The sequence below is a fragment of the Podarcis raffonei genome, chromosome 10 (genome assembly GCF_027172205.1).
Source record: "Podarcis raffonei isolate rPodRaf1 chromosome 10, rPodRaf1.pri, whole genome shotgun sequence".
Taxonomy (NCBI): domain Eukaryota; kingdom Metazoa; phylum Chordata; class Lepidosauria; order Squamata; family Lacertidae; genus Podarcis; species Podarcis raffonei.
In genome coordinates, this window is record NC_070611.1 from 58,565,135 (window position 1) to 58,580,774 (window position 15,640).

The 15,640-nt window shown below is 45.2% G+C and overlaps 1 protein-coding gene across 2 annotated transcripts in view; it reads left to right on the forward strand.

Moving 5' to 3' along the window:
• Positions 1-15,640, forward strand: part of WNT5B (Wnt family member 5B) — a 125,374-nt gene that overhangs the window by 17,492 nt on the left and 92,242 nt on the right. Inside the window, exon 1 of one of the 2 annotated variants that reach the window (XM_053406538.1) lies at positions 13,042-13,078. The exons of the other annotated variant lie outside the window; for it this stretch is intronic. Within the exon in view, the coding sequence (XP_053262513.1) occupies positions 13,055-13,078 (24 nt within the window). The 5' untranslated portion in view covers positions 13,042-13,054. Of the gene's footprint in view, positions 1-13,041; positions 13,079-15,640 lie in introns of those variants that run through there. 2 annotated transcript variants of the gene reach the window in all.

The window sequence follows — 15,640 nt, forward strand, 5'->3', positions numbered from 1 at the left end:
AAGGCTAAGCCCAAAGAAAATAGAAACCCAGTTCTCTGGATTCTACAAGAGCCATACATTCTTGGCAACGTCACAAGGAGGCTGTTTGGCAATTCTGCCTAGTCTTCCCTTTCTTTAGATAAACATGGATGGAAGGGCAGGACAAAACTCCTGCACTAGACAGAGCACATCCTGTTATCTGAATGGTTTGTGAAGTCATGTAGCCAAAGAAAGGGACCTCATCTCATTGGTAAACCACATCTTTTGCACATATGGGAACCCAGATTCAATCTCCACTTCAAATAATGTCAAGTAAAAGGGTCAGGAAATATCTCTATCTAAGACTTTGGAGAGCCATTGATATTCAGAATATACAATAGACATGTAATTTTATTTTTCACAGCTGTTGGTTTTACTTATATTTTGATAATTTTTTAGGCTAACTGGTTTTTAACATTCAAGTTTATGACTATTTTAATTAACGTTTTATAGTAAACAATTTAGAGGTTATAATTGATTAAGTGGTAACTAAATCCAGTTAAATAAATAAATAAAAAATAGATGGACTCTTCTAAGGCAAGAATAGCAAATACGATGCCTTCCCGATGTTTTTGAATGACAACTCTCATCAGCCAGCACACAAATGCACGTAACACCATCAGCATGTATACAACCATCATTTGGGGAAGGGCTGTAGCTCAGTAACAGCTGAGTTTTGCATGAAGAAGGTCCTAATTTAAATTCCCAGCATTTCCAGATAGGGTTGGGAGAGAATCTTCTCTGAAATCCTGGACAGCCACTGCCAGGCAAAGAATACTGGGCTAGGTGAACAAATAGGAAGCTGCCTTATATCAGATTAGGTTCTCTTCTTTCCTTGATTCCACTCCACAACACCAGTTATTTCCAAGAACTGCTTGGAAATTAAACTTCCCCACCGCACCCCACAGGTACACACATGCAGAAGACCCCTACTTGGGAACAAGAGAGGGAGTCATATGGAGGGTAGCAGCCATATTATATTATACATACCTTTATATTTTCTATGTAAGATTATTGCAGTGCCCTGGGTCCTGGCATGCAATCAATGTGAACTAAATGAACTAAGCCTTTGGGATGCTGCGTGTCAGCTTGATGGACTGTTTCCTCCAGGTGCAGAAAGATCCTACTGCAGAGCTGATGAATGCCTGATAAAAGGCAGAGAAAAGTCTCCATCACTAGAAATGTGGTTAAATATTCTGAAGAATTGTACTAGTTTAGTTTGAGTAACTCACACTATGGGTTGAATTCAAAGCAGTGCTAATGAGTCAATGTAAGCATTTTTACTTTCCTAGTGGAATGATCCTCATTCTCCGTCCCACCCCATCCCATCAGACTTCAGAATTGCCACCTCAAATGTTCCAGAATCATTTCAAATGAAGGAATTGTAAAACCACACACACACAAACATGCCTGCTTGAATTCTGCCCATTATAATCCAGCAGGATGACAAAAGTTTTTAACCTTAGCTTGATCATGCCCACTGTGCTCTCAAGTCTTTGGGTAATGAGATGTGTGCTTTTAAATTTTCTTTACACATCTGGAGAGGGTCCTTTTTGCTCCTCATAGCTATGGTCTTGCAACCATCAAATGCTTGGTTTATAACTTGTACATCAAGATTAATTTAAGTTGTATCAATGGGGGAAAGCGTATGGTTTTTTTGTGTGTGCACTGATTAAAAGAATGCTGGCCTGTCCCAAATAACCTCAGTGTCTCATCACTGATGTTTCCCAGAACTGAGGCCAGACAGTTTGTCTTTCATTATGTAGTATTGTCTAAGAAACATTGTTTAACTGATATCGGATGGGAAACTGCAATGGTTCTGAGTGTTGTGCCTAGGGCATGGAAATTCCCATTAACCAAAGCAGTTCAAATTATATATAGCTAGTAAGATCTGTAGGTTACACAGCCCATCTTTCTCCTTGACTCCATCCCCCAAGGGTCAGCGAGGAAATCTCGTTGTGGAGAGTACACCACTTCAGCTCCAGTTCCAAGAGCGAAGGACCACCCGTTCTACTACATCAGCAAACAAGATACCTCTGGCACTTAAAAAAGCATTAGTGTTAGGAACTGTCAGTCAGAATCCCACCCTTTTGTAGTCTGTCCTACATATTCAGGTCACATGACCTTTTCTGCTCTGGGGAGGCTGACTGGTTCCCATGGGGTGGGGGGAGGAAGAAACTGGAAATGGGTTGTTTGCCAATTCAGATAAGGACCAGTTCTAATTGTTGATGGTGGTTTTTTTTAAAAAAAAATCAGCAACATGGTGGTAATTTAAAAGAGGCCTTCACTTTGTGTACATTTGCTGTGATGGAGTGAAGGGCTTTCTCTTCCACTCCCCCATCCCCCAAATTCTTCAATTTTGGAAAACTTTTCCATTCTTGGAAAGAACTAAACTAAGGAGGGGGACTTGTGTCTCTCCCATTGTTGCTGGACTCAAATCCCATCATCCCTCAGCCACAGGGTCAATGGTCAGGGCTGAAGGAAGTCAAAGTCCAACAATGCTTGGAGTCTACCTATTCCCCAGTCCCTATCTAAATTATTCTCAACCTTTCCACACCTTGATGTTGCCATTTCCCAAAGTAGGAAATGGGGTATGTAGGAGAGTGAATGTGCTATTTTACAGCTGAACGAGTAAATCTGTCAATTTCTGTTTCTCTCAGTTTCTGATTTTTCCATTCTTAAATTCAGTTCTCCACATTTTCAGATCCGTTTGTAATTTATTGTTATTTTTATTGTAATTATTCATAAGTTTTGAATAGATTTTATGTACGTAGATAGCTTTTATTTTATTAATGTTTAATTGTTTATTTAATTGTTGTTTTTTCTATGTTTTTAGTGATTCTTGTTTTTATCTGTAAACTGTCTTGAGTCTTATAAGGGAAAAAGGCAGGGTATAAATAAATATAGAATGATTATAATTTTTTTAAAAAGCCATCATGAAAATTCAACAGCATTTTAGTGTAAATTTCTCCTAAGCTATATGTTACTGTATACAGTTTTGCCTAAGGTAATTTATTTATATATAACTTTTACAAATATATCCATTTTTGTGCACATTACTTAGCTAAATAACTGTATCGTACTGCAAAATTTGGAGAAGGGGGAATTTCAAAGGATAGCTGTGTTTTGGTTCACATATCGTTCTGGAAAGAGCGAATCAGGTAGGTTTGCTTTTAAATGCAAACTTAATTGACTTTTCCCCCTCATCCCTAACTGGGGCTCCTGTTTTCTCCCCACTCCTGTAGGTCAGCTGTAGTGTTCTGCAACAAGTGCAATGTAGCCTTGGGTCAAAATAGTTTCCCTTCCGCTACAGTAAAAGGTAGCTGTATATCAGGTGTTGGGCCCTCCAAATGTTGCTGAACTAGAACTCCCATCAGTTGCAGCAAGCATGGCCCGTGGCTAGGGAGAATGGGAGTTGTAGTTCCCAAACACCTGCTCTATGTGCTACATGACTAGAAGATAGGGTTTTCAGTACTATAAGAAGTTCAAAGTTCTGTCATACATGAATCTACTCCTGGTCCCCCCCCAAAAAAAATCTATCTTAATTTCAGGAGCCTAATTTGAATGGAAGAAGGGGTTGGAGTTGGAAAACCTTGCCAATCTGCTGAGAAGCACGCAGAAATTGACTGGTAGATCCCAATCTCTCTTCTGTCCACCCCTGTTCCACTGCTACTGGCAGCCACTCTGCAAGGTCTCTAGCAGAGACCTTTTTTAGCAGCCTATTAATCAGAGATTCTTTTAACTAGATCTGCTGGGATTGAGCCTGGAACCTTGTGCATGCAAAGTGTGTGCTTTACCATAAGCCAGGGAGAGAAACCAGGGACATGCTGCAATATTACACACACATTTCCTGAGAATCACCTCCAGTGCAAGGTTTAAAGAAAACTGATATTGCAAGAACGGGATCCCTTCTGGCCCCAACCCACCCACCCACCCAGCCAGCCAGCCTCCAGAATTGTTTAGCCTTCTTGACATCTCTATCCAGGGTGTTCAGCAGGAGTTAACATCGTCCTCTGAAAACAATCTGATGCTATGTACTCTTTAAGCCATGTGCCACTACTAGCACATGGACCTTAGAACTGTAGAGTTGGAAGGGATCTTTGGGGATCATCTAGTCCATGTAGAGACTGGGGATCCTTTGCTATAATTATTGGTCAACCACATTCCAGGCCCACCCAGGTCACAAGGCAAAGTTCACACTCTTTCCCCACTTTTGTTGTTTCCTGGTTTCGCTTTTACAGCCCATATGGGATTAGCTCTATGTTCCTGATGTGCTTGGGCTATCATTTCAGGAAGAATCCTATTCAAAGAACTGATAGCTGACTGGGTAGTCTAAGGGCACCAGCTGTCTACTCTGCCTACTATTCCTCAGTTGAATCAAAAGTTTTAAACTTTCTCTGTGTCTACAGAAAATGTTTTGTTAAGTTAGATTTGAACAAGCATGTGCATAAGCTTCAGATACTCTCAGGTTGCTTCAGGCCTGCTCTCGATGAATGCTCATCCTGATCCGCTTGCAAAATTTGAGTGATATATGTCTCCTATTTATTAAGCATTCATTCTGATTTGTTTGTGGGGATGTTGTTGTTGTTGTTGGTATATACCATCCTATACCCACATTTACACTTTCCAGTGCATTTCCCCATCACTTTCTGTATGGCAAAAGTTCATTAAAAAAAAAAGTGCTGAACCTCCTTCAATGCCAGTAAATTTTAGCTGTGCAATTAGAGCCCCAATGCAAAAAACAGTAACAGTTTGGAAGCAGCCTCAGTAGCTTGCCCAGATGCTGTTACACTGTCATCTTAGGCTGAGTAAGTCCATTGCACATTACAAAAGATGTGAAAGTTTGCATTGACATGGAATGCTTTACGGTGGCTGCAATGCCTTTTGACTGGAGTGCATTCTTTTTTGCAATGCCTTTTGACTGCAGTGTAAATTATCCCATATTACACACAGTCCCTCCACCTAACTTGGCACAGTGCAACTCTTAGTCTACAGCAGTGTAATGATGATGGAGGCTATTGCCAACACAGCTGCAGAGTTCTGTGTTAAAAGGACATCACCGCTTGCAATGCCATTGCAGTTTCATGGCTCTTGATTATGTGCCTGTGCAGTGCCCTATCCTACACTAGGCTGTTTAAATTGGCTGTGGAAACCCTGGCAAGAGATCTTGCTTCATAACGTGAGCTCAGTGTGCTTTGGCAGTGAAAAAAGTGGTGGAAAAGAAAAGCAAATTGATAGAGGATAAGTCTATGAATGGCCAAGATTGGGCGTCTGGCAAGACCTGCTTTTCAGCAAGTGGGTGAGGGATAGCAAAAGGCAGGTTGAGGTTGGTAGAAAGCATCCCGTTTGTCTTCATGGACGAGCCTCTAGTGCTGGTTGGCTACTGTGGGAAACAGGATGCTGGACTGGAATATGGAACTTTTGTTGTTGATCTACAAGTCCCATCCACCCCAGTAGGTATGGCCAATCTCTCTGCATTCCTGTGTTGCATCCCTGTATTAGGCTGCTCTGGCAGTGCTCATCTTCTGTTCCCCAGCTTGCAGCATGGCTAATCTCAATACATTCAGTACTCAATACATGTATTAGGTCATTCTATCTAATGTTTAACTTCAGCATGCCACGTCTACCTAAATTGTTTCTCGGCCAATCCTCAGAAAGCATGACAAATCTTTGGTCATCCTCTTCTTTCCTCAATCTTTTGAAAGTATTTGTAGACCCTTGAGGTATTGTGCTCCATCCTCCTTAATCTTTTTGTCCCAGACCTAAAAACAAGATTTAAAATATATATACTTAGTGGAAGCACACAAACAAATTCAAACATTTGGTGATCATGCGAACAAGCTGTCTTATCTCATGGATAGCCCCTTTGCTGTTACCCTGACAGCTGTGACTCAGCAGTGTAGGCCATTTTGGGGGTGAGTGAAACATAGGTTGTTGAGGTCCCCATCCCTAATGAAAATAGTCTCCAACCACTGTCAAATCACATCTGTCTCCATTGACTGATCCATAAAAATCACAGACCTGCTGCTTTGCAACACTTTTCACAGCTTAAAATCATGGATCCAAGGTACAGGTCCTCATGGATCCTCATATTTTTGTACAAGGCATCACCACAATTCAGGACAGTTTCAGGGTACACAAAATAAAGTACTTCTTTGCCCAACACACAGTTAAAACTATGGAATTCACTACCAGAAGAAGCAGTGATGGCCACGAACTTGGATGGTTTTAAAAGAGGATAAGGTACATTCATGAAGGAGAAGACTATCAATGGCTACTAACCCTGATGGCTATGGAGGCAGTAATCCTTCTGAATACCAGTTGCCAGAAACAACAGGAGGGGAGAGTGCTGTTGCGCATAGGTCCTACTTGTGTGCTCCCAAAGGCGTCTGGCTGGCCACCATGAGAACAGGATGCTGGAGAGAGTGCTGACTTGGCAACCAGGGTTCAATCCCCACTCAGCCATGAATCTCACTTGGTGACCACAGGCTAGTCACTGCCTCTCAGCCTAACCTACCTCACAAGGTTGTTGTGAAGATAAAATGGGGAAGAGACATATGTATGCCACCTTGAGCTCCTTGGAGGATATAAATGTAAATCTTCATCATCATCCTGCAGACTCTTCTTATGCTGAAAAGTACAATCAGTATAGATGTGATTTGTCTTATGTATAAATTATGAAGAGGATCTGCACCTTGGATGACTGTAAACTGTAATCCGATGGTGTTTTTGTGGGGGGACTTCATGTAAAATCATGCAAATTCAAGAGGATCCATTTTAATTCACTGCAGCTGAAAAGCAAAGTGTGTGCGCTGACAACTTTGTTTCGTTCTATTATCTGTGGGGTTGAATGACTTGGAGGAGGTAGGGGCAGATGCACCAGAGGAGCAAGTGCCTACAGCACTTTCTCAAAATTCCAGATGTGCCTGTGGGTCCAGAAAGCTTGGCAACTGCACACAGTTCTTAAAACTACATGATATTTTGCCCTACATGGAACTTGGCAATGTTTAGCCAAGCTGCAACAGGCCCATGAACAAAGTTCCCCTCGCAGATGCCTGGGAGCCAAAGTGTTAAGTTTCTGCAGACATGCATGGAGACCAACATCCCATCTCATAAAACACATTTACCTTGGGGTGAGAAAACCTGGCACCAAACACTCGCTCCAGCCAGTGCAAAGCTGAGGCAATGTTTCCCTCTAATTAGCTGGTATTTGCTATAATAGCTATTATGTTTCTGGTTATAAAGTCCTGAGGACAATGGCTCCTTCTTTCTTTACCCAAGGGTTGGGGGGGGATGAAGGAAAATCTGGGTTACTATTCCCCCCCACTGATTCCCCCCTCCCTTTTGCTGTATCACAAAAGATAGGAGGTTCTGCCGAAGAGGGGACAAGGATGGAAAACATGTTAGGTTATGAAGGAAACTAGACAAAGCCTTCAATTCTCTTCATTTTTTATTGAATCACTAGTATTGAGGGTGACCCATTTCTCAAAAAATATCACACAATCAGCAGTTCTACCTTGAGCAAGAAGTGAGGCTTGGAACCCAGACAGCGTTTGAGTTGAGAGACAGATGGGAGAAAATATCTATTAGCTATCTAATATCCAGTCTCCTTGATCAGTGCTCTTGACGATGATGGGTTGTATCCAACTAACGTTCACTCAGAATAGGCCAATTGAAAGGAATGAACTAAAGTTGTGTCTATTAATTTCACTGTATCTACTCGTAAGTATGAGTAGCCTTAAATGCAACCTGGTTATAGAAAATAATTAATAAATTGTCTTCCGTATATGTGGTGTCTTATACCAGGGAAAGCAAAAATGGACAGGTCTCCCTGCCTTCAGGGAGCTTGCAAACTAAAATAAGCAATGGGGAAAGAGATAGAAGAACAGGAAGTTAAGGGCAGGGAAGGAAGGAAGTGGACAAATGACATCATATGTGCTTAAACCAGGGCTGGAGAACCTGTGGCTCTCCAATGATAATTGGACTGCCATTCCCTTCACTCTTAAATAGTAACCACTGGCTTGGAGTCCAGCAACGTCTGGAAAGCCAAACGTTCCCACTCTTGATATAGTGGATATTATTGGACTTCAGCTGGAAAGGCTGGGATTAAATTCCAGTTCAGCCATAATACTCAAAGGGTTGCCTTGGGCAAGCCACTATATCTGAGCCCAACCTACCTCGCAAGTTTGTTGTGAGGATAAAATGGGACAACCCCATGTTTGTTATCCTGAACGACTTGGAGGATAGAAATCAGCACTGGCCCAAGACATTTTGCTACCTGAGGTGAAGGACAGGATGGCATCCCCATTTTATGTACAGAAACCAACTACTGGCAGCTGCATCTTACTTAAATCATTGGCAGCTGCAACCTTTGCCACACCTGAGGGCAGCAGGGTAGTTTAGAGGGTCCTGGACAGGCCATGGGGCACACACAGTTCTGTCCTCCAAAGAGGAATTGGCCTTGGAGCTGCCACTGCTGCTTCCCCCATCGTCTGCTGCCTGAGGTGTTCACTTCATTCTGCCTAACAGTAGAGCCGGCCCTGATGGAAATCCATATCAATAAATGTTATTGCAACACATGCAAGCATGTAGCTTCCAGTTCCAGCACAATTAGAACAGAAAGTAATTTTATTTGCAGTGCCCCCTAATTGCATTAAAAGTTGAAACTAATTACATCTCTCCTTAATTACAAATTATAAAATAAAGAAGGCGTTTAAAATCTGCACAGCCAATTGTAACAATAACAATGGTATGTAAACTTGCCAGCAACAATTAGAACACCCTTCTGCCTCAGGAGGCTGAGATCACCAAGAACAGTTTTCACCCTGGAAACGCTTGGCATCAAGTCTTGAGGTCTGTTTCTAGCTTATAACATGGCTAAAGAACAACAAAAATCTGAACTTGAATGCATGGCAGAGCTGCTGCATGACGGGTGGGGAACCTGTGGCCTTTCAGATGTTTGACTACAACTCCCATCATCCCTGAGCATTAGCCAAGTTGCCTGGGACTGAAGACAGTTGTAGTCCAACAACTTCTTGAAGGGCCACAGATTCCCCACCCTTCTGCTATGCACGAAGGCTGGTATTAGGCAGTACAGAACTGGTCCAACTTCGCTAGAACACTCTTGAAGAGTTTTGGAGAAAAGAAAGGGGAACAGTAAAATGGGCAGAAAGAGAAATATACTGTTGTCAAACTCTAGCCACAAGGATGGCATATTTGTTTTGAATAAGTTAGTGATTCTTGGATTTTGGAAAGACATTCTGGAGAAGATCAGGGATACTACTTGCCTACATTCATAATCTAAAAACTTCTTTTAAAATGTTGGAAGAAGACTGCAAACTGATAACACATGTCTGTTAATTCCAGCTAGAATCTGAATTGCAACTTTCTGGACATTTTCTGCTGTTAGGTCTATGTTGGATAGGCTTGGATCTGGACAATATCCTTGTTGACAAAACATGTCGGAAGACTGAAAGAAGGAACAAACAAATCCAAGTTTATTAAAAGATTTTATTCATCCCTTACTGGGATGCTAATTTTCAAGGTGATATATGGGGGCATGGGGGCTGTTTTCACATCTGTAAATATCTATAAGTATAATTCTCTTTTTAAGTCTTGGACACTATAATATAAGAATAGCCTTGCTGGATCAGGCCATCTAGCCCATCCTCTTGTTCTCACAGTGGTCAGCCAGATGCCCATGGGAACCTTCAAGTAGGACCTGAGTGAATCATTTACACACTTTTCATAATAATAAAGAAAGATGAATTGGAAATTCAGGTATAGATAGGGAACAAACATAAATATAACCTCTTCCCATATGTTCGCATGCTGGTAGTGCTCCTGTTGTGACCCACCTTGGATCAGGCTGTGACCCAACCCGCCAATTGAAGACCAGTAGCCTATAGGGATGATTTGATTATCATGATGGCCTGAGGTTTTGATATATGCACAATAAATATATTTTTCTGTTGAATTTGACACCTGGTTGCCTCTTTAAGACCTGAGAGGCTGGTATCAAATTATGGAACCCGTGTGCTTTTTATGTGTAACCTCCTCAGGAACTATCGACACAGAGGAACAGATGTGGAGGCAAGGGCAGGGTTGGCTAGCCGTATTTGTTAATCACTGCACTTGAGCATAGATTGTTGTTTTCACTATGTAAATCCTGGCACCACTAGAGTTCGGCATCCTGCCCAGTGTTTGGTGTTCTTCCCTTTCATGCATTTTACTATAATTTCAGTGTGTGTGTGTGTGTGTGTGTGTGTGTGTGTGTGTGTATTAATCAGGGGAGTTCCCTCTCCAAACTCTTCTTGCTTTATGGAAATGTTTCACAGTACATGTGCCAGAATGCAGACGCCCAAGCTAGGTCTTGAAAAGCAGATTACTATTGTCAGAGAGACAATAAAATGAACGGATCAGCTCGTCAGCTGCCCAGTGTATTGCCTCATTGCTTCCATGTGCTACTCTTTTGGTATTCATGTTGGCTCTTATGTGTACGTTCTTGAGGCATAGATTGAAATTATTTGTCTAGAGTCCAGCACTGTATGCCTTATACTGGTGGATTTCTAGATATAGCCGCAGTATGTCTCTGATAATTTACCAGAAAGCAAGTGCTACTAATTCAATAGTACACTTTCCTGCAGGTGTTCTTAGGACAGCATTCTTCTTGTCACACACATGAGGAAGGGAACAGATACTTCCCAGTCAGCACAAGAGGATAGACGGATCAGTGTCCCCTAATCAAAGATACGTGTATTTGTTTGTGTATGTGTATTGGAATTCCAGTTCCATATTCAGGCAACATATCTGAACTACAGAACTGGAACCAGTGCAATTTGACTGGAGCAATTTGCAAGTATTGGTGCAACTGCGGTTCCATGCAGTTTGGCTGGTGCTTCTCCTTTAAATTTGGCAATCCCTGCTTCAGGCAGTGTCATGTTTCTTTCCCCAGCAAAGGGGAATGTTAAGTCCTAGGGTATCGATGGTGGGCAAAATCCTCTTGGGACACTTTTGATGAGTGTTTGTGGCACCAGCATCATGTGAGATCAATAATGCTTGTTGGAGTGACGAGAAAACAAATACAATTCCTATCCACCATCTAGGTAAGTTGAAGTACTTGGATGAAAACTGATACAGTGCCACAGGAGTCACTGCCAGGAATTCAAGCTGCAAAACACATGAACGTCCATAGAAAAGAATGCTAGTGTCAAAATTCACACTCACAATACAGTGGGGAACACATGGGCAGGAGTGCAAGGAAACATCTGCTTCTACTACAGTGGGGCCCACACATGGTAATAGATGTGCTCTGCTTATATTTTACAAGCTTACTTAAAGATAGTCATTTATACCAGACAAAAAATCAGTGGCAAGTGAGATCTGAACAGAAATGCACAGCATTCAGACTGATGCCACTGACAATCTTATCCATAAGTGAGGTAAGGCTCATTAAACTCAGGGGTACTAATTTCTGATTGAGGCTGCAAGAGTTAGCTGGCATAGCACAACTAAGTCATTTAACTTTGCTTAATGGAGACCACACAAGGGGAGAGTACTCTTGTACTCAGATTCTGCTTTTGGGTTTCCCATAGGCAATGGGTTTCCCAGTGGTTGGCCACTGTGAGAACAGGACACGGGACTGAATGGGACATTGGCCTGATCCCACAGGATCTTCTTATGTTTATGTTCTTAATATTAGGTTGACAATTAGGCATTAAAATTCCTGCTCCATTATCATTGTAGTTCCTCATTTGTAGGCAGGTAGGCCTTCCACCTAAAATATTTGTATTACAATCCCAGCTTCAAAATGGGCAATTCCTTTGCTAGGGACACTGCTTGACTGCGTTAAACACTAGGGATACTGGAGTGCTTGTGTTTATCCTCAATTACTGCTGTAATGAGTAGCTAACGTATTTATTCTGTGTATGTTTAAGCTTTGATTGAATTGCCACAGACATTTCATTGCCATTTGACGCCATTGCATACAATCCTATCCACCGCCCACACATCTCCATGTCAACTTATAGGTAATATCCACAAAAGCTTATGCCACAATAAATTCATACGTCTTTGGTTAGCATCTGTTTGTTTCTGGAGACAATGAAAGAGTGCGCCTTCAGGGATAAAGTCAAACCATTGGAGAGTTACAGCACCTGCTGTGGCTGTAGAAACAGATATGAGAAAGACATGGTTTGTTGCAGCTGGGGCAGATGAAGGCGTCCAGTTGTGTTGATGCAGCTGTACCATGGCGTTTCTTCTTTCTGTGCTCCTTTATGGTGCCACAAAAACACTGTCACCATCTGCTAGAGCCCCATTTTTCCATTCCCATCTTATCCCATCCCAGATCATGGATTCCTGGTTCCTGAAACAGTTGAAGCCTCCCGTCAGTTTTTAAGAGCCTGCATATCTGCTTCTGTGAAGTGAATAATGTTGGACTGCAGATGCCTGCTTTTCCAATGGAGTTGAAGGCACTGCAAAGCTCTACAGCTCTACTGCCCATGTGTGTGTGTGCATGGGCAGCGGAAGAGCAGTTCATCTGCCTTTTGCTCCTCTGAAGCAGCTGAGTCTACAACAGGGAGGAACAAGGGGTGAAAGGCACTGAGTGTCAACTTTTAGCATGTGTCTGCATCAAGGGACTCATATGGGGGGCGGTGGTGGTGGTGAGATGTGTCCTGGTGATGGATTGGATAGTATGTTAGTGGAAGGGACAAGTGGTGGGGTCAGGTGGTAGTGGGGAACTCAGTGGTGTTGAGAGTGTGCTAGTTTAATCGGTTGGGGAGGAAAGAATGTCAAGTATATATGAGAACAGGAGCAAGCTCCAGGCTCGGGGGAATCTTGGAGAGTGGGGAATGAGGCAGCAGGAAGAGGGGCTGTTCCACGGAAGGAGAGGATGAGAGAGAAGATTAGTAGGGAAGACTGGGGAGAGCGAAGGGGTCAGGGCTTTAATGAAAAGGAAGGTCTATGAAGTTCCTCACGGGACAGCAGTGTCGCCACGCCAGCAAGAAGGGTGGCAATCTAAAGTGGATGAGACAGGATGACAGCGAGGGCTATATACACGGTGTGTGTCGCGAGGGGGGTTGCCCCGGGGTGGTGCCCATCGCCGGCGCTGCTGCCGCGCGGGGCGGGTAGGAGGGGGTGCTTGGGAGGGAGGGAGAGGCGGGCGCGGGGCGTGGGGGGAGGCGGGGCGGAGGTTGCTGCCTGAGCCCCCGGGATCGGTTCGGCTCGCCTTGCTCCGACCCTTTGCACTACGGTCGGCGCCGTCTTGCTGCTGCTACTGTCGCCGCTGTAGTCAAAACTCCTACCGGCCTAAAAGTTGTCTGGTGCAAAATCCCTTCTGCAGCAGCAGCCCGAAAGAAAGCGAGAGCGCCAGCCAGCCAGCCGCCCGCCGCGGGCAGGAGGAAGGGAGGGAGCGTCGGCGACGGTGGATGCCTATTGCCCCTGTTGCTGCTGCAGCCGGCCGGCCAGCCAGAAGCGCGCGAGCGGAGAGGGGCGCATCCAGCCCGTTGGAGAGGAGCGCGGGGGCGCGTCCCCGGTGGCTTCCGAGCTGACCTTGCCTGGCCCGGCGCCTTCCGCGCTGCCAAAGGGCGACTCACCTGCTGCCTGCGCAGCGCCGGGACTAACTCGAGCGGGGCGAGGAGAACACCCACTCGCACACACACTCCGAGAGGCAAACTAGCCGCAGCCATCGACGTCGCGGGGCTGGAAAGCGCAGAGATGCAGGTAGGGGGCGCCCCTCGCAGGGCGAGCGCCGGAGGGCCCGGGCAGGCGCTCTTGTCACCGCCGGGGCGCCGGAGGGGGGAAGAAGGAAGGAGCCCCGAGCGAAGAGCCCCGGCGCCTGGCCTCCCTGACTGGGAGTTGTGGGGAGGGAAGTGTGCGCGCCTTGCTATTTTTCGCTGAAACAAAGTTCCCTCTCCCTCAGAACCCGCCTTCACGCGTTCTTGCCCCTACGGAGACGCAAACACGTGTCCCGCCTCCCCTGGGCCAGGACCGGGGTGAAGCGCCTCGCCGCCGCGGCCGGACAAGGAGCGGGTTTGCGGCGGAGGGCGGGCTTCGCGCCGGCTGTGGCTCTTGGCGCGCTGGCCGGGGGTCCCATTGGACTCGGCGGGACTTCACTCCTGCGGAGACGCCTTGAAAAGCTGGTCCGGGTTGGTGTCTCGGCCCGGGCCGGAATTTAGCCCTGCTTCAAGCGGAGGAGGAGAGTTCTCCCTTTTTTGAGTAGCGGGGAAAGAGCGTCTTGGCGAGCGGGCACAGCGCGCTTCTGTTGCCGAGGGCTGGTCGCCACACTGGTGGGACTTGCTCGAAGAAGGGTGCGTAACCTGTGCCCCTCCAGATGTTGTTGGGCTCCAACGCCCATCGGCCCCAGCAGCGTAGCCAATGATCAGGAATGATTATTGGCAGCTGCAGTCCAGCATCCTTATGGAGGGTGACAGAATCCCCACCAACTAAACTAGGGGAAGTTTTTGCAAGAGGGAGGGTGCATCTGCCTGACAGTCTGGCAGGTTTGAGCTCCAGCAACATCTATTCTTTTAAGGCAGCACTTTCCCTTGAGAATAGCTCCACTGAACTCAGGAGGGTTTACAGTGCTGTCTTAACCCTGTCTACTCCTGGGGTGACTAGGATTGCAGTCTCAAGTCTGTAGGAAACTTACACAGGAGCAGTCTCCAAATCCTGCTTTTGTTGACGGGTTTCAGGGATTGCTGGTGGATGGGGAGGACTGGGGAAGCTTCCAAGCAAGAAAACAAATCGGATTGCAATGTTGAGAGTGAGGAAAATAACCTTTCTCTTCACTCACAGCCTTTGGAGTATTCATCCACCAAAGGAAAACCAACTTTCTCGTACCTTGTTTTACAGCCTCCAGCTGTCTTTTGCCCTGGTACATTTACTGGTCTTGGGTGCTTTGCCATCCTGTCAGGTAGAGGATAGCTGAGTGAGCTCTCGGACTACTCTGCTGCTGCTGGGGCATCCCTTCAGCCTGTCTGGTGGAGCCCCAGACTCCGGGGTGAACAGTTTGCCCTGCACAGCCCCATCCCAATGCAGGGCACTTTGGGTGGTCGCTGAGCACTTTACAGTACTTTTAACGAGGTGGAGACTGAGTGCCTCATGGGTAGGTAGGAGCTGCTCACAACCTCGGGAGGGCAGCTGCTGTTTTCTTCAGAACCTGTAAGGGATGCTTGTGGCACTGATCCTCTCAAGACACTGTGGAAGGAAGGTGCTTTTAAGTCTCTCTTTAAATTACTCTTCTCTCATCACCTGTACTTTATGGCCTGTCATTGGCAAGATAACCTTGGAAAGTGAGGCTCTCAATTTGTTTGTAATGAAATCTCAGAGGCGGAGTTCAGCTCCTAAAGCCTTTGGCAACCTGGTGTCTTCTAGATGTTTTGGACTGCAAAGGGGCAGGTGAGAGTCATGGTCCAAAGCAGCTGCTGAACCAGCTGCTGGATGCATTTGATGAGAGATTATGCTTGTCTTTGTGCCCTGTTTGTGGGTGTATGAGAGGCATCTGTGTGGACTAGATGAGCCTTTGCTCAGATCTTGCCAAGCAATTTACTGTTTTCTTTAAATGTATGATGTTCACACACTGGAAGTCAAACTGAGCTAGAGGAGACAGTAACCCCTTGGC